The sequence below is a fragment of the Zosterops lateralis genome (assembly GCF_965231275.1).
Source record: "Zosterops lateralis genome assembly, chromosome: 3".
Taxonomy (NCBI): Eukaryota; Metazoa; Chordata; class Aves; order Passeriformes; family Zosteropidae; genus Zosterops; species Zosterops lateralis.
The window spans coordinates 21,707,561-21,730,342 of NC_139764.1; the positions used below are offsets into that span (position 1 = coordinate 21,707,561).

Sequence of the window (22,782 nt, forward strand, 5' to 3'; positions counted from 1 at the left end):
GAAGTGTCAAGCAAAACACTTCTATCAAAGTCTATCACAGTATATAGAGTGTTGCCACCATAACTATCTTCTGAGGTCACTATGCCTCAGTTTTACAACTCTCATACCAAGGAGATAAGGGAAGGCAGGTTAAAGAGCCAACCAGTATTACTACACCATAAAAATCTACTGATTTTCCTCCTGACATACAAGGGTCCTGCGAATTTAAAGTTTAATGACTTAGTACTCACATTCCTGCATTATAGGTTCTAAGCTTGAAAATTTAATATTCCTCTGTGTCACAGGATTTCCATTCAGTATTCTGTGCTTTGCTCTAAAAACCTAGGGATAGCTAAAAAAACAAGGGGGGGAAGGGAAAAGAAAAACAAGCAGAACTGACCTGTAATCTGAGTAATGAACCAGGTACAGCAGCAGGACAGTGACCTGACGCAAGAGCTGCAAGGAATAGCTGCAGGAAAGCCCCGTTCTTGCACAGTGTAAATCACACACAGGAGCTGTGCAAGTTTCAGGCTCTTCCCTCCAGCCATAAAAATTACGCAACATGCGCTGCCTCTGTGCTAGACACACAAAGAACACTTTTATAGAAATGGTGCCACAAAAATATTACAGACTGCTAGAGCAATCACTAAAGTAACCTGTCAAAAAATTGTCAAAATGTTTAGAAAGATCTTCCCTTACTAGTGCAGACCTTTATTTGCTAAAAGGAGTAAATTGGAAGGTGCTGTTTGGATACACTAAACTCCTTCATCTGCATATCCACTTAATCCACACTGAGGAAAACTAACAATGCCCTTTTGGTCTTAGGGTAGCACAAGCAATGAGTGCTCCTCCTTTTTATTTTACTTGGAAGGAAATATATTCCCTGTACTGCATGCCATAAACCAGGCTGCTGAACAGAAGCAGAACTCACAGAGACAGGGCAAAGGGAAGCAGTTGCAAATCTGAACTTCTGATTTGACTTCATGTAAATAAATCCCTACCACCCTAAAGGTTAAAAAGTTACATACAAAGATAGTGAATTTCTGGACTTTGTTACTACAGGAAGTTATGGAGAGAGATAAGATCAGCAAGCTACAAAGGAATTAGAGGAATTCATGGCTAACAGGTTCTTAAAAAAATAATAATAAAAGGAATCTATAGGCATGTTCCAAAACACCTCAAAACAGACAATGGATTCTGGGGTTCTGGCAGAGGGAGAGGAAAAGAGATCCCTAAGGGGCTGCTGGCAATTTCTTCCAAGCAGCCTCTCTTACTGCTGTTCTCCAGGATGGTGTATGGGACTGCACTGATCAGTGCTCTGCCCCAGCAGGGCACTTCTCCAATTTTAATGCTACTCCAATATTAAACCCTCTGTAGTTCACACAAAACCTAACTCCTTCCATAGGCAGGGAATCACAGAACCTTGGTATCTGTCTTGTTTAAATTACACATCCTGTTTTCTTTGTTTTGTTATCAAGGCAGTTAAATCTAAGATAGGAAGCAAAGTCTTCTAGATAAAAAGTCATTTTCTATTGTTTTTAGTAGTCAGAAGGAAGTCTCAGTTTAAATAAACAGCAACTCTGCCCAGGGATCACCACTGGGGAAATGCTGGCAAGTTTTCTTTCTTAATCTGACATTAATTTTAGATGTAACAGCTTTCAAACCTATTTGCATTATTTCATAAGTAGTCTACTGCTACACTACTTTTGATATGTTTTTATCTAATATTTCATAACAAACCAATCAACCTAAACCCAGTCCCTACAAGCCCTGTTCTCTGGTTATCAGGTAACACCAGAAAAGCATTGCTCCATGCCCCTCTGAGAGCAGGCTATCAGGTATAAGGAATTCAGAGAGCACAATGCAGAATAAGACTGAATTTGATACAACTAACAGATCTGGGAGCTCTGTGAAAAAAGTGTGAGGAGTATCCATATCCAAATTTTATGCTGAAGAGCAAAAGAAGAAAGAAGAGATGATGATCTCAGCAGCAGAGGAGCACGTGTACGTGTGCTGGCGAGGCTGGCGTGTTTACAGGGGAGATGTGACAATGTTGCCCTCATTACTATCACACACACAGTGTTTAATCTCTGCGGTAAGGAATTATCCAGGAAAAGCGCTTAGACTTCCAAGAGACACTAAACCCAACAGGAAAGCTGAACACAGTGAACTTTACAGGCTTGCAGGGACACACTGCCTGCAGTCCCTCTGAAGAATTTTAAAGGAATCCCAACTACATAAGTTATGATCTCCCACATCTCAGCTCCCCCACGGCTACTAAAAGGATGGGAAGTTTGCCAATCCTATCACCTTTAACTACCCAAGACTGATACAGCAGTGTCAGGCCAGACCTGCTGCAATGTCAAAAGAGAAAAACAACTCCAGCTCTTGCTTCAGCTGGAGAGCTAACAATAGATGCAGTGCATTCCACGGATCAAATAGAGCTGCAAATAATCCCAGCATTTTTTGCCATGGTCACACGGAGTACACAGGCTGTCACTGAAGTTCTCCCCAAACTGGGGAAATACTGGGGGAAGTCTTGGGGCTTCTGTAGCCTGCAGCCACTTTTTAAAATGACTTTTTACACTATTATCTCTGAAGATGAGCAGATAGATTCTAAAGTGGTTTGAGCCAACCAAGCCTTGCCTACACCACAGGGTAAGACATTATTAAGCCAGGAAACAAAAATCCTCATTTTTAGACAGTAACCAGTTTTGCAAACAAGGCATACAAAAGATTTTTTAGAATGCAAACTAAATTTAGGATTTGTATTTCAGTTGCAGTTTGTCTAATTAGTCCAAATCACAGAAAAAAAAATTAAAGAACTCTAAAGTAATAAAATGTTTTTTAAATTGTTTTAATTAGCATTAGAAAAATCATTCCATTAACTTCAAAATTTTTAGGACAAGAATGGCAAAAGAGCAGATAACAGTTTCAGACAAAAATTCTGCTTCTTATTTCTACAAAGTTTGCAATGAAATACAATTTTAGCAAGTGCTAGACATCACTCATCAGCACTTAGTGAGGCTTAGACAAAGCACTGATCAGGTAAGCCTTCATAACAACGTTTATTTTGACCAAGCACAATTAAATTCCAAAACCTTGAGCTAAGTCATAGGTAAAACACAGAAAACATGGAGGATGGCTATAAGTATTACACAAGCTTGTAAAAAACCACTACCAATCAAGTCCTCTTCACCCTTTTACATTTTTCAGTAGCAGCTCCACAACTGCTGGGCTATAAAGATGGCCTTGTAGATGTTCTCCTGATCATCCCATCAACAGGTATCTGTAATCCTGCAATAATCACCTGGAAAGCATCCTTGGCAGAAAGCTGACAGAAAGACACTCACTGCCAAATGAACATTTGTTTCATTAAGAATACCACTGAGAGAGGTTTAAAATGCAAGTATCCATTTCAGGTTTTCACTTGTGCTTTTGCTGGCCCCATTGGTGAAGATGTGCAGCTGGGAGCAAAAGGCAGCACTTGATTTGGAAAAGTACAGGATGCTCCTGAAAGAAAAAATGGCCACTTACCTCACACCACTGGATTTTACTTAGAACAGTAGGCTAAGCTCTCTCTGTACATGGAATTTGCTGGAGAAAAGCTTGGGCACTCTCCCCACTCCCATTCCTCTTTTGATCTGACTTTACATACTGTCTATGAAGTGCTTTAAGCCTAACATGCAATAGGAAGACAATCAGCATGAATTTACTCACTTAAGCCTAAAGATACTCAGCAGTGTACAGGAGATGAAAGGAATTCCATGAAAAGACCATAACTACACACAGTAGCTTGTTGCAACACAAAAGGAAAGCAAAATGCAAAGGTTCTCACATTTTCAAGTTGTTTTGCAGACCAAGTGGTTATATTGTCACTTTTTAATAAATACTCAAATAGTTTCAAATAGAAGTAAATAATCCATGATTACCAGTTTAAGAGCTTATCCTCTAAGTGTACCAAGTAGCTACACAGAAAATTAGTATTTGATAACACAGTCTAGCAGTATTTCCAACTTTCAGACAATTATGAAATACAAATAAGCCATGTACAAAGGAGACAAACCACCTGTCTCTTCAGGTAATATTTTTGCTAGGTGCAAAAAGAGTACTGCTAATTAGAAGCCAGGAGTACTGCTAATTACATCTCAGCAAAACTATCTTTCATGGTATAAAGCTTCTTCAAGCAGAGATTTATTTTCAAGTAAAACACTTTGTTTTAAAAACTAATTAGACTTATAAACTTTATCTAGCAGAAGAAAATACTATAAATCACAAAACATTCGCTAATGCATTAGACTTCCTTAAAGGTTTTTAAACTATACAGATTCCTGTTATGACAATATACCTCATTCTGATGAAAACATGGAATTTCTGCTGAAACTCAGAGGAAATTTAAGATTCAGTACAGAACTCTGCTACAAATCCACTGCAGCAAACAACAGCCTGGGCCAGACTGAAAGGATTGTAATCAGGTGCCTGCAACACACTGGTACCACAGCAGGGGAATGAAATCTGAAGCACAGTGCAGTTGTGTAACTACAGCAAGAAGAGTTTACAGTAAAAAGAGGGTTATTCCTGCGAAACCAACCTCCTCCCCTCTTTCAGGCTATCATCAGTAGGTTGTAGCCCAACATCTTACCCCATAAACTGGTCCACCCTGCTTGTATCCCAAGAGGGTAATTCTTCACAAAGCGATCCCTGAGCATCATCACCAGGGGAGCTCCCACCATTCTCATTCTTTAGGCTCGAGTCCTTTCTCTGCAGTACAATCAGTGATACCAGCAACAGATTGCTCCACACTGCTTTTTACAAAGCTCATTTCCTCAACTGTGCAAAAATTTGCAAGCTTCAACCACGACTGATGACTTTTTTTTGAACATTTTGTGCCTGTAATTACTACGTACCTTCTCCCCATAAGAAAACCCTGAATGTCACAGCTACGAGCCTCAGTTTTCAGGAGACTGCAGTTGCTTGGCTTACACTGAACAGATACGATTCCAAACTGAGAAACTCAGCAACATTTTCCACGAAACTACTGTATTTCAGCTAGTGTTCAGAACCTCAGCCCATGGAGGGATGTCAATCAGGTTTGCAGAAGCCCATGGCCCAGTGTTACATTCAGAGCAGATGTGAGGTTTTGAATGGGAAGGAAGCAAGCTGTCATGTCTATAAAGAACCTATGTTTAACTTCAATCACAAGAAAAACACCAGCATAAACTATTAGTAAAAAAAAACCTCCTAAAAAATAACAAATGCATCTTTAATGCCACTTATGGACTAATGATATCAAATAAGTGTAATTTCCTCCAGTTCTTCTGGAGTCCTATACTAATTACCACAGAGGGCAGATGTTGTCAAATGACTTTGTTCTTGACAGCATTCACAGGGCATTTCTGTAAGAGATGCATACACAAAATTACTGTAAGGAGAGCAGAAAGGAGATCTGAAAACCTTATTCAGACACCAGATGCTCAGAGAAAACATATCAAGTGCAGCTTTGCAATGCCTGTGCTGCAGCAGAACCATAAAGAAATGGAAGAATATTCTTGCTATTAGAGAGGACAGGAGCCCTCAAGAAGATGCAAGCAGGGTAAGAATTCTGACTAATATTGGCATACTGGAAGAGTGACAGAAAAAATGAGTTCAGGTCTACATTTAGATACATTTCACTGAACAGATGCAAATCAGTACATGACAGACTGGACAACAGTCAGCCTTAGCTTCCAAATAAGGAGGACCAAGTGGAGAGTAACAACTGGCAGGAGGTCTTAAATACAGACCACAATGAGAGATTAATGAAATTGGTGGGCTAAATCTTGAAAAGACTCAGTAGAAACAGAAAGCCTCACACACACTAGAGGTAGGTAGCTTCAGAGAGAATAAGTTGGTCTGTATTGTCCATAGATAGTGAGTATGGAAGCCTTAATATACAGAAGGAAGATTTAAATAATGTAGTGAGACAAAACCTCCAAGGATGATTCAGAATGGGAAGAAGTTTCCCAATAGAGGTGATACCATGTCAGATTAAAGATACATTTAAATGAGGTGCCCAAACTGCAATGTACAGACCAGAGCCTGCAGGAAAAAACTGTCTGCCTGGATGGTCTCTGGCACCATTTTTCTCTGGAGCCTCCAAAGATTTAGGCAGAGAATGTGTACAGTTATTTTGAAAAGCTGCTCCTTGCTGCTCAGAGGGTACCACAACACCTCCCTCCTTAATAACCAGGCCTACATCTGCCATGTAGCCAAAACTCACAAAAATGAACCATCTCATCGATTACTGTAGACCAGGTGCATTCCCAGTTATCTAAAAGGAGTCACTGAATTAGACTGTCCCAGTCAGGTGAGCATTGCCCATCTTTTAGTTGTATGGTAAAGGAGTGATCAACTCAGTTCAATCCAAAGCACCTTCAGAGAAGGCCACCAGGTCTAACCTACACAAAACATTAGGACAATGAACAAAGTGTTCCAGTCCTGTCTTAAAAGCTGATGGATAACTACTGATGGATGTTAGCTTGGCTGAAGTTAGCAATTCTGATTAAGCACAGCACAAGGAGACCACAGATCCCTGGAGTTCAGGTTCCTCCCTGGCAAGCACACCTTGTTATAATCACAGTTTCAGCTTCCTTCATGTGCACACTCTACTAAGAGGACAAGAACTACCAAGAGTTACTGTGATTTTAGGGAGAACATGCAGCTGACAATCTAGCTGTTCCAAATTTATGAGTCTTTAAAGCATCATGGCACATTATGTTTGGTCTATTATTTCAATTTTTAAAGACCATAAAAAATGGCACTGTATTCTGGTTTAAAAAAATAAACTTCAAAGTTAAAAAAAATGTACATGAGTTAAGAACACCTCAAAGTTCTGGTTGCTTATATATGAAGGAAGGAGTGACTTGCAGTTGTAAAACCATTAAAAAGTCTTAGTTACATACTTACTCCTCTCACCCCTCCCACCTTTTTTCTCAGACTGCCTCTGACTTTGGATAGATGAACTGAGGAGTAAACGAACAGCTAGTAGGTTTCTTCATTATTCAATGTGTAGTGACGTTTTTTGCACATTAATCAAAGCTTGTTCTGAATTCCAAATTCAGAAGTTATTCACAGTTTAAGCACAGTGTCATAAAATATAGCATTTGAGAGCTTCAAACTTGAGCACAGCTTCTTTTTAAGAAATTAGCAAAAGTTGGAAAGTAAAGGAGAAACAGACGGGAAGTTGTTTCCTCCATGGGAAAGCTGAAACACAACAACTGGTGCACCCAGTCTTCTGATGTTGCTCATTTAATCCGAGATGATCTAGAGGCCTTTGTCTTCAGTGGCCATCTAAGATTCTCTCTGCTTTGAAGGACTAAGGTAGATGCTGAATAATTTAATGTTTGACAGATCAGGCCCACAGTCTTAAGTTAGTTGGTAAGAAAACAAGCCAGGACACAGCTAATGAACACCCCTGACAACTCTCAACCAGCACCAGAGGACAGAAATTCTTTGAAAATTAAGAAGCAGTCACTGCTTGCAGAAAACACTGAGCTAAGTCCATGAAATCATCTTCAAGCAATTCCCTACCTCATTTATTAGAGACTTTCCAACCTCTGCAACAGAGAAAGACAAATCAAACAAAATAACCCAAAACCCCCCCCAAAAAACAAAACAAACCACCCCTCCCCCCCCAAAAAAACCAAACTGAAAAAAACAAAAAAAAAAAAAAAAAAAAAAAAAAAAAAAAAAAAAAAAAAAAAAAAAAAAAAAAAAGCAGGCTTCAAATCACCATCTATTTCCATCTGCAAACCAGAATCCACAGAATCCAGGCTCTGTTGTACAGGAGGAAAAATAGCATAAAATCGTTAACATGGTCCAACATGCTTTTTGAGATAATTCTGCATCTGCTGTATGCATACACGTATTAATTAATGACCAAGAACTAGCAGGGTAGCGTCACTGCTCACATATACACAAAGATTGTATTGATTTCTTTTCAACAGCCAACTTTGGACCACTTGGTATCAAACCTACAAGGTTTGCCCCAACTTAAATTCCATTTGGGGGAAAAGATGATGGATATGAAAAGCTGACTGTTTTTTCATAGCCTTATTTATAGCAGCATAGCACCTGAACTGAACTTTGAAATGCTCTTTGTGCTACAACCAGAGTGTTTCCAGAACATCCACGTTCTACTCTGAGTTCCTTTAAGATTTACCTAAGCAGCCTACCAGTACACTACTTAAAACTTACAGCTCAAATTTCCCAATTTCCTGGGTATATTTTAGAACTTCTCCATCTACACACAAAAATAAGTTCATTTCATTAAAGATGAAAATATTATCTTCACAATTAAATTACATTCTGCCTCCCTTCTCAAGAAGCGGAGACATTTTTACAAATTCCTGCTGTTTCCTGTGCCAAAAGATAGAACTGAAACAAGCCATCACAGCACTGAAAGTCACAAGCAGTTTTCTCATTCTCACCAAACAGTCCTGCAACAGAAGCAGAGATCCCTCTTCCCAAAAGAGAAAGCAAAAAGCCCCCAAGCATCCCTTGTCCATGTATTTAAATCATTTCTGTGACAGAGCTCAGGTTTCATCTCACCAAATGCCACAAGAATTTTTTTAGGTTTTGTATCAAATTTTCTTTGTGCACATAAAGCTTTTTCATTGGGCCTCCTTGAGAACAGGCACACAACTCTGGCACTGAGGTCTGAATTCAGCATCAGCCTACGAGAAAGGCATTTGTGTTACTAAAGGCTGCCTGCTCAATGATGCTTTATAGATTAGAGTCACCCTCTTGGCAAAACAAGCAAGAGAACAGTACTGAGAGGTGTTTTGAATCTTTTCCTAGCTTTACTTCAAGTCTTTCTTTTGATTTCTACCCTATTCAGAAGCTACACATAAGTACATTTACTATAGTATTTTTTTTAAAAAAAGCTATTTTTGAATCTGCTTCAGATTTAAAGAGATGTTAGACAGTTCTAAGGGCAAGAAAGGGATAGTATTTGACCTGCTAATTAAAGTATCTACCTTAATTTCAGCTTAGATTTTGTGAATTGTCTTTCAAAACCCACACGAGAATTCAGAAAACAGATTAAAATAAGATGGATTATTACACAGCATAAACATCATGCCACCTGAGACACAAATGCATATGTTACAAAACCACAGCATTACAAATCCTCAGCTTTCCAGTTTCTGTATTACAGACATCTATATTGCCTGACAGACTCTGAAGTAAAGATCAAATTAACATCCTTCTAGATTTCAAATATCACTTTTGCCTTGTTTTCCACTATAGAAGACTTAACTAGATTATAAAATAATGCCTTACCAGATGTTGTCATTTGTCCATTACTTAATTACTGGTTCCAGAGCCACAGAGGGTAATTTTCCCAAACGTGCTCTAAACATTTATTCCAGAATCCATTGAGAGCAAATGTACAGAATTTAGATGCTGAGACTGGTTGGGTTTAACACTGAGGGGAATGGGGAGGTAGGCAGAGGAGGTATGAACATATTCAAGTATTAAAGTTAAATCTAGTAATTAAAAATTGACCAGATATTTTGGTTTAAAGATTCAGACACTGCCATCTGCATTAACTTTCTCTGCACCACATATACAGGCTTTCACAATCCACAGCCTAATATTCTTCCCATATACCAAATTTCTCCCTTTTGAAGCGTTAACATGTTGCTTGGCAATGCCATCCCACCTCGGGGAAGATCACCACCAGCCCTTTTTGTCTGCCTGGAAGGCTGATTGTGCTGCACAGGTGTCCCAGCCATCGGGAAAACAAAGAGAGGCTCTGCAAGTGCACTGACGTCACCGCAGCTCCGGCGAGCCCCAGAATAGCAGCTCAAATACATACTTCATACTCCAGTGCTACAGGAAGCCAGAACCATACCCCTCCTGCTAAAGTATAAAATGAACGGGCAGAGATATGTGCCGGGAATACCAATTTAATATATCCTGTACTAAGTGACATTCTGTTTGTTGCATAGCAACAGGAATCTACTGCAGAAAAACAATATGGAACTTTTTTTTTTTTTTTAACTTGCCAAGCTACAATTAACCCCAATCTTCCTGAGAAACAGAACATCCACAGCATAAACATTACCTTTGTCACCAAAGGTCCACCAAAGATGCTGCCTCCAGCATTTACTCTGTTCTACATTAAAATGATTCTGTGCTTTTAAGTGGCTGGAGGGTATGGTGCTGCCAAGAGAAAATCCCCTGCTGCAATGCACAATGGCCAGCAAGATTTTAATTCTATAGTAATGACAAAAAAAAAAAAGTTCTTAGATGCACAAGACTTCTATTCTTAAGTATGAAATGCTTTAGTCATTTTACAATATTTCTATCATATTACGTAAAAAAAATTAAGGCACTCAAATTCCGAAAGAAAAGCCTATGGCTTTATTTCCAAATTCTTCTGCTTTGCTTTGTTTGGGGGATTGGTTTTGTCTTACAAAATACTAAAAATGAGCACCTACCCAAACTACTTTGAATTTAAAATCAGTTTATCTTCAGATTTCGTAACAACGTACGTTATTGTGTACTCTGTGCTTCTTCATGGGAAAGTTTTTTGTAAGACAGTATGAATTGCATAAGATTTCTCCATGTTCCCAAAAGAACAAGAAAATTACAATCACTCAGGTGGATGGGAAATTGATACATTGATACATCACAAGTTATATAAAAATATGTACCAGCAAATTGGAGAGAATCTTCTCTCAAGTGTTTTGCTTCTTTGCTAGTTCTTTCTTAAATACCCTCTCTATTCCCAGGTAAGACATGGGTAATCTCACTGAGAGTTACAACCAAAACACCTGATGAGTGGGCTTTGGGGTGAGTCTACTCCCTACACCCACCCCAAGCACAGACACACTCAAGGACTGGGAGGTTAGTTCAATTCAGGAGGAAAAAAAAGATTGAGATTTCAAATATATGGATTCAAAATCTGTTGAATGCCGAGACTGGTACTACACCAATGACCAAACCTGCAAGCATTCCTCAGTGTTACATGAGCAGTCTTCATATCAAGGTTTTCTTTTTATTGTTGGGGCAGGGAGCACAGAAAGAAGAGATGTTGCTTGCTTTGCATCTGCCCTAGGAAAAAGGGGGCATGGAAATTCAAGGCAAGATATCCAGGGTACTCAGAACTGGCGTAACAGTACACTCCTCTGTCCTGTAGTAACTGGGAATTTCAACAGGGAAAAACTAAAACCCTGCCATTAAGTATTAGTCATGTCTAAAGATGCAACCCTTGCAATGCAACCTACCTGCATCTTACAGATTTACTATACAAAAGTCACACCAGTGACCAAGCCCATGTCTTCACAAAAATAACAGGGATGGACTCTTTAAAAAAGGCATTCCTAGCATCCTTTTCCCCCAGTGATCTCCAGTAGTCAGATGCTTCAAAGGAAAATACATTTTCATGCTTTACATGGAAACAGTAACATTTGAAAAGTATTTTCACAGGTTTACTTCCTGACATTGCCCTTTGCAATGCAATCTCCACTTCCTTTATGCAGACATCATCTTTGTAGAGTAATACAAAAACAAATAGCAATTTAAATATGTCCTACAGCTGCTAACCTGTTTTCAAGCACCCAATTCTTTCATCTCTGAAATAAGAATTACACCAAATATAGCTACAAGGTCAGCCATCAGAACTATGAGCTTCCTATAAAAAAATGAACCACACAGTAACATTTACCTGTGTCTGCAATGTGCCTGCAACAATCCACACAGTACAAAATCTCCACATGGTGTCTCCAAAGAATTGAGCAACTTTCTGAGGAACTCAGGCCTTGGATGCGTGAAATTGCTTGTGTCCTGTTCCCCACCACTGCAGCAGATGATCTAATAAAATGTATTGCCTCTCCTTATAAAACTTTTGTCATGTTTATAAGCTTAGAGCAACACAGCTACAGCAGGAGTATTCATAACCTGCAAGGCAACCTTTGTGTTTGTCTTACTGCCATCCATTTGTGGATTGAGCTATTGTTGGAAACAGTGACAATTACAGGAACATAGACCTGTTCTTTCCGTGACTAAGAAAGGCAACAAAATAAATGCAATACCCTTTGGTTTAAAAGTCACCTTTATTGTGTGCCAAAGAAGAAGCCTGAAGCCACCCTATTCCTCCAAACTTTATGAACAGACTACTTGAAGATACCGGCAGAATACAAAATCAATCCTTGAGCACAGCAGTCCAGATTTCTTCACCTCCCAACTCAGAGGCAAAGTCAGATGTAAAGTGCAGCAGTAATCATTCTGAGGATAATTCATATATGATATGGTTAACAGAGCTGATCACCCAATTAAAGGCTACTGGACTCATTATACCACACTGTGGAAACTAGAACAATTGTACCTTCAATCCTTCAGATTGCAGCATGAGATCTTTAAGATGCAAAATCTATTTGACTTCTTTTATTTGTTTACTGCTTTGGTCTTCTTCCTCAAGTAAAAGGAGGAACATCTTTTACATCTCAAAGTAAAAATTTTCATCCAAAAGCCACTACTGCATTTCCACTAAGTAGCTAAAAACTCAAGGAAACCATTGAAATGGTATGAAACTGTAATGCTTCTGGCTTCTTCTTCTCTGCCAAGGTCAGGATTAACACACAGGAAACAAAGGTTTCGTGTTTGGACTTGGATGTTTATTATTTCTCATCTATTTACAGGCTCATGAGCTGTGAGCTCTAACTAGCAAGTTAGAGAAATGAGGTAAAATGAAGTGCCTCTGACTCTTTCAGAAGTTATTTAAGTGATAATCACCCAACAACGAGATGACACTTATATTATTCAAATTTTTGACCCTATAATGACCACCCAAGGCCTGCAATGCAGATCTTTTTCACCCAATTACAGAAAACCACCTAAACCCATGAAGAAGGAAGAAGAACCCAGACAATGCCTAAAGTCCTCTATCTTGACTCACATGTACTACTATATACTAAAACCTTAAACCTAAGTTTTGCACCCTGTAAGATCACACAATACTATTCAAACTACACACTCACAAACCCCGCGCTATCACTCAATCTTGGGAGCTTGTTCCAAGGATTTAATTCAACTGTGGTCCTTGCTTGAGGATCAGCACCTTTTAACACAGAAAACCTGAAATTTTCGGCCTCTGAGGTTCCAACACAAAACCTCTTTCTCAATTACTCTCCAAAACATATAAGACTAAAGAAGCAGCTGAACCACTGGATTCAGCTTGTGCTTAAGTTCAAACACTTACTACTCAAGTGCTCTAATCATTCATCTCCTCGTCCTCCTGCTCATGATTAGATACAGGTTCCCTGCAGGTTTTCCAAAGTGGACCTCTCTCCTCAGCCTTCTCTTGGCCAGAACAACACTGAACTGGAAAGGTCTTCCATGTCCTCCCTCAGCCCTCAAAGAGCAGGCTCTAACCAAGGGAAAAAAGCTCTGACTACTAGAGACAGATCTACTGTCTCCAGACTCAGCTTCAGACCAGATGCTTCATATCTGACTAGGAGAGCAGTCCTGTGTTCTAAATATGTTTATTTCATATACATACATCAGACACTTCCTGCACCATTCTCCTGTCCTACTCACACTAATGTGATTCAACGAAGTAGATCGGTGTATAACAAAAAATTAAAATATAATATAATCTCTGACTATATTCAGAGATTTCTATCAAAGCAGAAGTATTCTGAACTAGGAAAAAAATATCTCTAACATAATTTAAAAATAATAAATCAGTATTTCTGCTAGAGTAGTACATAACCAAAACCAAACCATACCTGTTCTTAACTAGCACGTGCATAGACAAATGCAAAGCTTCAATACTGATCATTTTCCTAGTGCTGTAATTCACTATTTTGATTCATTCTCTCTGCCAAAATTAGGTGCATTTGGATTAAGTGTCACTGTTTTGTCAGTCTGGCCACACCATCTATTTCAGACAATAGGTAACTATGTTTATTCTGAAGTTGTAAAGTCCATTTACCATCACCCACAGTAGCCAATTGCAGATTTCTAAAAACGGGCTTTGCAAACGCATTCAAGAACACAGTACAAGTTTTCTAGGAAAGCTTCACTGTGTACAGCTTTAAATCCAAATCCAACAGGTTTTTTTAAAAAACAAATCTGCTTTATTAAACTTAGGCTGAGTACTCTTAAAGAAGCTTTCCAAAAGGATCATACCCTTTCCCCAAATATCAACAAGAGTTCAACACAGGAGATATAATAAAAGGTGTACACATCACTATGCACTGTTTATAGAAGACTCCAAGCTTTTAAAAGAAAGCAAAGGGTAATGAGATTTTTATAGAACAGGAAGACAGAAGGAGAAAATAAGTTTTCAAAATGAGTAGCAGTGTTTAGTGTTCATTGTAATGCATCACTGACATGAACAACATACACTAGCTAGAAAAGGAAAATTCTTGCTCGCCTGGAGTTGGAAGCTTGGAATCTGAAAAAAGCCACATATTCAACGTAAGTTATATGAAGAACCAGTGATTTCAGGCAGCAATACTACCAGGTTCAATGCCCAGATTTACTCAGAGCATATGTTTAAGTCACATTTGCAAAGCCAACCAGAAAGCAGAATGGAACCTAAAACTACCAACCTCCTCTTTCCACCAATGCCAGTAAAAATACCACTAATGCAGCAGTACTGAAAGTTTTGTTGAAAACACATAAACCAGAACAGAATCTTAAATCATCTTTCCATTTAGTACTTCCATTTTCAATCTCATATGATAGGGAAAAAAAATGCAACTTCAATGGAAATCCCCACAAAATACAAACTTCCAGCAGACATGAGCCTGTATGAAGACAGGAGGTCTATACAACTGAAATAGAAAAGTGCTCACCAGGAGCCAGATGGGACCACAATAAAACACTACCTTAACTACATGCTCTTCAAAGCAGTTCAATTTGAAAGCTGCTTTCACTGTATTTCACCTGCAATAAACTGACAGCAGTCAGTGGCCTAAAAAAAGATTTAGGCATTAAACTACATTTTAGGAAATTGCTTTAAGGACATACACAGAAATTGATTTCCTCTAAAAAAGAAAGTTTAAACATTTCTTTACTTGCTATAGAACTGCAACTAATGCATAATACAGGTTTTAGCTGTACCAGTGATCACTCTTGCTCTTTTACCATTCTGCTTAATTCCAGGTTTTAGAAGGTTTTCTGTTGAACTAGGTGGCGAGTATACTAGAGCAAACAACAACCTTGCCTCATCTTCTGTATGGAATGTGCAATAAGTATAGATTACTTTGTAATCCAGTTCAGGAAACAGGAATTTCAAATTTGTGAAGAAAAGACAACAAAAGAACAATTTCAAACAAAACCCTTCCAATTGCGTTTGTGCTGCAAATTAGAAGTTTAGAATTATTTCTGGCAGCACACCAGTCCAGTAAAGTAGCATTTTTGTATCACCCTCTGGAGTGCAATCACTTTTCACTTCTTTCTCCCATACTTCACCTGGTGTCAGAACCTTTCTTTACCATAATTAAAAAAAAAAACCAAAAAAAAACCACAACAAACCAAAAAAAAACCAACAACAACAAAACCCACAACACCAACTCACACACTGCAGAAAGAAGCAGACCAATTCTGGACTAAACTGAATGCATTTTTACTATTCATCTTTTACATATAACAGCTTTGCCTGGAGAATTTTCAATATGTGAAGCTAAGAGCAGACTTTTTTTTTTTGCTTGAATAATGACAGTGTTTTCTTTTAATGAGCCTTGCCTAAAGATTACCCACAGAGACAAGAGCTGCACTTCAATTCCTCACATTAACTTGTGCATTGATTCCCAAAACATGTGCTTATTACAAGCAGTTCAACTGGAAAGACTAATCCGAAGCGGATTGACACATCATCTCACATCCCACTGAACAGTCCCATTTTCTCCACCAGGCTGTCACCAGCATTTGGGCAGGAGACCCAGAAGGATGTCACATCACCTCCCCAGCAGCAGTTCCATAAGCCTCCCATAAGTGCCTACAGAACCATAACATTAGGAGCAGCACACACCACCACATAACACCATCAGAGGCTGGTAAGCACAACATTCACTTTCTCTTCTGGAACATTTTTAGTCATGAAACAGATACAGTGAAGGAGAATGAGAGCAGGGGAGAGGTTTAGCAATTAGGACAACAATTTATTAGGATTATTTGAAGTAAAATTCAACATTTTCTTCTACAACCAGTATCGACAGGGCACATTTTCAAATCAGACTCAATTACTTAGATATATGTTTTTATTTCTCATGTGAGAAAATTTGAAAATTAAAATAAGGTGGTGCAGCTCTTTCTAAAAGGACGAAAAGTTTCTGTATATCATTCAACCAAAAAAACTCCATACAAACCCTGTTCTTTTCCACGTCTGTGAGTACCCATGGGAAGTTAGGGCAGGAGGGGCACAGCAGGGCTCTTCACCTGGCAGGTTTAAATACAGGCAGATACAAAAGCAGCTTCACTCCCGCGTTAATCCCAAGGGAGATTCTAACAGCCCAAGAACACAAAGCAGTTGTATTGAATTCCCAAGGACTAGAAGGGCAAGGTGGGGTGGGAGAGTGAGGTAAGCACCAACAAATATCACAGCTGATAGTTCAGCAAGGCTGATGTGACTCGAGTCTCTGCTACATTTAATATGAGCTACTACTAGAAGTCAATTTTTTTGAACTGAACGCAAAAAGCACGTATCTTCTGCTCTCTCTCACCACTACAGCACTCTTAAAACCTGAAACATGCCTGGATGTCTAAAGAGCTGGCACATGTATTTCTCCACTGCTGAGTGGAAGCAGGCATGAACTGTCAAAAGCAATTCCAGACGAAAGGTCAAAGCAAAGAAGGGAATAATATCTGTTTCGCAAAATACATTTGCTCTCTCTAGTAATGAAAGCAAATGACTCTATCCAGTGGTTCAATAACCTACTTCTATAATAGTTCCACATGAGCTGCCCTGGCATGGCAAGAAGCAGCCCTCATTACAAAGTATTTCCAATCACATGCCTAAGGCAGCGCCGAGAGACGTCACTTAGGGCAAAGCATCCACTGAAACAGGTGCTGGGAGAAAAATGTTTCTGCTTTTTATGGAAGTGGGGAAAAAAGGCTTTTAGGCTATAGTGGCCTGAAGCAGGATGCCAACTAACTCGCTCTTGTTTTCTGACCTCCAACAGCAAACATGAAACCCTGAATCAGAGTCAAGAAAAAACTTGTACATGCCCTTCCAGAGAGCATTCCTGAATTATACACACTCCCAGACTGTTTCTAATTTTTAGAGGCTGACAACATAATTGCTAAGAGGGTCATAAATAGCTTTGTCTAAAAAAACTGTATTCTCATTCCTGCACTCTCCATTCACATGGTAATTTTTTAAAGATTTATACTTTTACTATGAAAATAATTCACTAAACTATCCAGAGGCCTTGCGGGCAAAACAGCTGCCAGATCCCATATCAGGTGGGCAGAAACAGCCAGTCCAAAAATTACTTGCAACTGTCACAAATAAAGTGCAAGCTAAAGACCACACTTCTATCAGACAGATGACTCAGTCCATCTGTTAGTTTACTTAAGAACAAGGAAAGTAACCTGAATTCTTGGATCCACCTGAAAAAAAACAAACCTGCCCACACCACCAATTTTTCTCTCGAGATATAAGCAATTTTAAGAAATGTATTGCTTGCAGTTATGCATATCCAGTCTAATTTAACTGCCTGCTTGCACTTCCAACATTTTGTCAAATATTTTTCAACTAAATTAAGCTTCCTATTTCAAATACACCATTCAGGCAAGTATTAAAACTAAAGGCACGATTCCAAAGAGTTACCTTACGTATCCAACAATAACTTAATGCCACCATCAAATTGATGGCCTTGCTGCTGTGCTATTTCACCACCTTAAATAACTGCAGTTATTGCAGCAGACTGAACTGTAATTTTGTCACTAATAATGCTCTTGGATACCCACTTTCCTGGAAACCCCAGGAAACGCGTGTGGGCTCCTTCAAGAATTCCTAGTCCTAATGAAGGTACATGTTTTGTTACTTCTGCTGCTGGCTTTCTCTCAGTAAACACTGAGTTTGTATGGTATTAGTTTTCTCAGCACAACACTTAAAATATAATGAAGGCTTACCAATCCAGGCATAAAATATGCTGACTTTTAAATAATAACGTGAAGTGCATTCTGTAGCAACATATTTGAGCAGAAAAGCTGCTGATTGTAAGTAAATAGAGATTTCAGTGTGGCTTAGAGGCCACAAATTTAGCTACCTTTTTAGCTTGAAAACACAAGCAAGAATACAACATGACTTTTCAGAAAAGGCAAAATCTAGAATAACTTAGCTGTTTGCCTTATCTAAACATGGAAATAAATTCACATATATATGATCTGCTTAGTAGCCCATCATAAATGAAAATTATTATACTGGGCTCTGGAAATACTCGAATTTGAAATTTCTTAAAAATATTGTTTCTTTCCCAGCTCTTGGGAACTTGGGTAATGAAATCCGACTAAGCAGCCTGCTTTCTGACCAGCACACTAATGAAAAACAATTCTTTCCCACACAAAGAAATGGATGTAGTAATCCCAAGAGAAGGCTGTACAGTTTCATTTTTAAAAAGTCAGTATCTTGTAAAGCTCATTTATTTTTATTGGAGTTAACACTCAAAATGAGCCTGATAAGAATTTTTTTTTAAAAAATGAAGGTAATTCAGTTAACCTCCACTGCAGAATCCCAGCTCTGGCAGCTGAGTTGTGTTTACCAGCTCCCGTAATACAGACTTCAACATATGCTACAATAAAAGTCTGTTCACACACGTTCTTCCTGTACAAATACGATGGGAAGTCATGCTACTACTAGAACAGGGGCACCAAACTCTGCTGTCACCTACATCTTCACCACCTCTTCCCCCCACCACATTCCAGGCAGGTGGTGAATGAAAACCTCACTGAATATGCCCATTCCTGGATACCTATTATATTTTAAGTGCTTTCAGGAAACTGTATTAGGGGCAGCACTTTTGTCAGCTAACCAGAGCACAAAGAGAGCAACAGGTGTTCATGGGAATCAGATGTTTACCTGGGGCAGGAGACACAGATACACACAGCCCTGAATAGGGCTATCCTGAACCAAGTAACTTCATACTTAGGCTAGACCATTTAACTTGGATATTTAATATTCAGAGTTCCTCCGCAACCTAAAACCCCTAACAGATGTTATTCAAATAGCATATCATTTCAATTTGAATACAAAGCAGACTTCTGCAAGAATTAATTCTCGTGTAGTGTTGGTGTTTGTGTCTGACAGAATTGCTGATTGTTTTAACATTCAAAGATGCTCTTCACAACGATGTTTAGTATTATTTGACAGAAGGAAAACCATTTTGCTTTTTGGTAACTGACCAGCTAATCATCCAGACAAGATACAAGATCTTAACACAAAATCATCAGAATTAGTTCAGGCTCGTGATGGCCGAAGAATAGCCAAAGCACAAGAAAGAAAATGAGGGTGCTTTCTCCTCCCCATCCCAGTTCATCTATTTATTTTTTTGTTCTTTGGAGCACCAGCTGCATACTTACCTGCCCAACAGCAACGACAGAATGCAGTTTACTCATTCCAGGAGACCATCAATATTGTTCCAAAAGTATATTTTTAGTATAAACTGCTAAGATTTAACAGTGCCTGCAAACAGAGGAGCTATATATGAAATGCTGGTTGCTTGTCCCACCTACCCTGTCATCCTCACCCATCAGACCTTGCCTTGACCAGCAAATGCACATTGAAAAGTCACTGCCTGAACAAAATACAGCATGAAGATATTGTTTAAACACGTTTCAGAAATATACCATCAACCATAGTCTAAACAAGTCCAAAGAGCAAGCGTGCAGTGAAAGCTTGCCATTGTACTGGAGTCGGACCAATTAAACAAAACTGAGTGAATTTAATAGTGCCTCTATAGAGAGAAAATACTTCTTTAACCACATCATTTTTTTTAGCCTGTGTAGTTTAATTGGTACAGCTCGTTTCTTTTTTCCCAGAGGGCTGGAACCAAGTGTTCTAGAAGTCAGTTTCCTTTGAAACACCCCATGATCACCCATCAGAGGACCCTCCAAATCACAACTGCATCTCCCCCTCACCAGCTTGATGCTCTGCAGGCACGAGCGGGTAGAAAGCTTCAAGGAATATATTCATTTCCCTACATTTACCCACGGCTGCAAGTCAGCTAATCAAGCATCTAAATAAGCAACCTAAGGGTAGGTTCAACCCAGACACTTCCCTGTTGTGCTGGTTAAGAGAAATGCCTGCGCTCCCTCCAAGCTGGCACCAGTCCTAGCACACATACAGCCACGCCAGTGAGCAGTGAGCACTCTTGCTGCTAGAGCTCACTTCACTCAGCATCACCCAAACAGCTCAAGCACTTTTCGCCAGCACGAAACCCAAACTTACACGGGGCTTCCCAAGGTATTTACGCCAAGTCTTGCTCGATTAGCAGCATTCATTGTGCTAAAGGCTGTCAAGATAATTAAAAAGAACACCTCTGCTTAAAGGATCTGGATAAAAAACCGTAGGTTTTCCAAGCTGTAACTTTTCATTTGCAGGGTATCTGATTTCAACATGAGCAACACGAATAACTGAAAATAAATTATCACAAGACAAAACAAAGCTTAAAATAACACAGGACATAAATACCTACAGTTAACAAAGAAAACTAGAGGGAAATACAGGAACACAATTCTAAACAAAAACAGCAGGGAGATTGCTCCCATGCTTCCCACTGCAATGCCACCTTTTCCATTGAAGGTGCACTGAAAGAGGGAACCCTTGTAATAAAAAAAAAAAAAAAAAAATTTGGATTTTCCTATAATTTACAGGGAATTCTAAGGGCTCATCAGTTTTATGAGCAGAGGAATTTGCCGACTTTGATCAGGCAAATCTTGCTCCAAAGCACCTCACGACTCACAGTCGCGTCTTTAGGACAAAGAAGGTTCATATCCAACTGTAAGGCAGACAATAACTTCCAGGCGGACACAAAAAAAAAAAGGCAGGCACGAGTAACTGGTTTCCCCAGCTGTCTGGGCGAGGGGCAGGCCCCCGGGGAGCCCGGTCCCCCAGCGCCCGGCCACCGAGCCGCAATTCTCACCGGCCCCTGCACCGAGCCAGAAAGGAGATTATGGAAACAGAACAGGCGCTAAAAGCCAGCCGGGGGGAGGACGGCGGGGGGAACGGGGGGGACGGGCCGGGGAGGCAGAAAATCGCCTTCAAATGAATGAGCCGGCGGGGAGCGGGAGTTCCCGGCGGGAAGGCGGCGGGCACCCACCTCCCTCCCTCCCGCCGCCCCCGGCCACCTCTGTGTTTACATCCCCAACCTCCGAACGCGAACCTTTCCCGGCTGCCCAGAGGGGGATCCCCCCCCCACACCCCGCCCCGGCGCCTCTTTATTGATCACCGAGGGAAAAGCCCAGCTGCTGCTGCAATGCAACACGCGCCGGGTAAGGCGGAGGGGAAGGGGGGAAGAAAAAAAAAAAAAAATCACCACCGGCAGAGAAAGAAAGGAGCCGGGCGCCGGGGGCTCACGCCATGCCCGGCCCGGGGGAGGCGCCGCAGCAGGGCCGCCCCCCGACCGCAACTTCTCCGCCGCCGCCGCCGCCGCGGGGGGACGGGGACAGCGGGCCGCCCTTCCCCCGCCGCCACTAACAATGGGCCCTTCCCCCACCGCGGGGCTCCCCTCGGCCCGGCCCCCTCCCACGCCGCCGGCCGATCCCCCCTCGGCTCTCATTCCCCTTCCCGGCTCCGCGCCGGCCGGGCCGAGGCCCGCGGGGCATCGCCCCCCACACCCGCCCCGGGGCCGGCCGCTCACCTCATGGTGCTGCCCGCGGTCGGGGAGCCGCTCCCGCTGCCTCGCTCGCCGCGCTGTCTCCCCCGCCCCGCTCCGCTCCGCTCCGCTCTGCTCCGCCCCGCTCCGCTGGCCGCGTCCCCGCAGAGCCAGACCCCCGCAGAGCCAGCCAGACCCCCGCCCGCCCGGCAGCGCCGCCCGCCCGCCCCGCTCCGCCGCTCCCTCCGCTCCGCCGCCGGGCCGGGCCAGACCACCGCGGGGAGCCGGGGGTGGGAGGGCACGGCGAGGTGGGGGAAAGGGGCGGGGAGGAGCGAACCACCGCGCGGGAAGGGCGGGGGGAAAGGAGGAGGAGGAGGAGGAGGAGGAGAGCGAGAGCGGACGGGGGCGGCCCGAGACACCGGCGGGGCCGCGGGAACGGCGGGCGGGGGGCGCGGGAGGAGGAGGAAGGAGGGAAGGAGGGAGGGAGGGAGGAAGGGGCGGGAGGAGGAGGAGGAGGCCGCGCCCACCGCCGCGCTGTGCCCGGGCGGCTCGCTGGGGCTCGGCGGCTCCGCCGGGGGCGGAGGGACGGGGCGGCCGCAGGTGAGGCGGTGGCTCCTCCTCGGGAGAGCCGCCCGCAGCAGCAGCTCCTTTCCCGGCGGCCCCGGGAGTGGCCCCGGAGCGGACGGACGGGCGGGATGGTGCCCGCAGAGCCGCGTCCCGGCCGGCGTGTGAACACCTCCATCCATCCAACCATCCATCCCGGCCCCGGGCTCTGTCCCGCCGGGAATCCCCGCCCGGAGCCGCGCTGCCGGTGCCGGAGGGAACGCTCAGCCCCCGGTTCGAGCCCCGCAGGGACCGACAGCACCGCGGGCACCCCCCGTGCCCTCGGAAACCAGTGGCCTAAGGCTTTTTCGGGAATACAGAAATGCTCTTTCTGCATCCGTCGGTAGCCCCGCGCCTGTCCCGAGTGCAGATTTACCTTCTGCTTTCG

The 22,782-nt window shown here is 41.8% G+C and overlaps 1 protein-coding gene across 3 annotated transcripts in view; it reads right to left on the reverse strand.

Moving 5' to 3' along the window:
* ENAH (ENAH actin regulator) overlaps positions 1 to 21,917 on the reverse strand; it is an 87,745-nt gene extending 65,828 nt beyond the window's left edge. For all 3 annotated transcript variants that reach the window (XM_083858392.1, XM_083858391.1, XM_083858390.1), the window contains exon 1: positions 21,837 to 21,917. In XM_083858392.1, the coding sequence (XP_083714518.1) occupies positions 21,837 to 21,841 (5 nt within the window). In that variant the 5' untranslated portion in view covers positions 21,842 to 21,917. The remainder of the gene's footprint in view (positions 1 to 21,836) is intronic.
* Between the last annotated feature and the right edge of the window lie 865 nt (positions 21,918 to 22,782).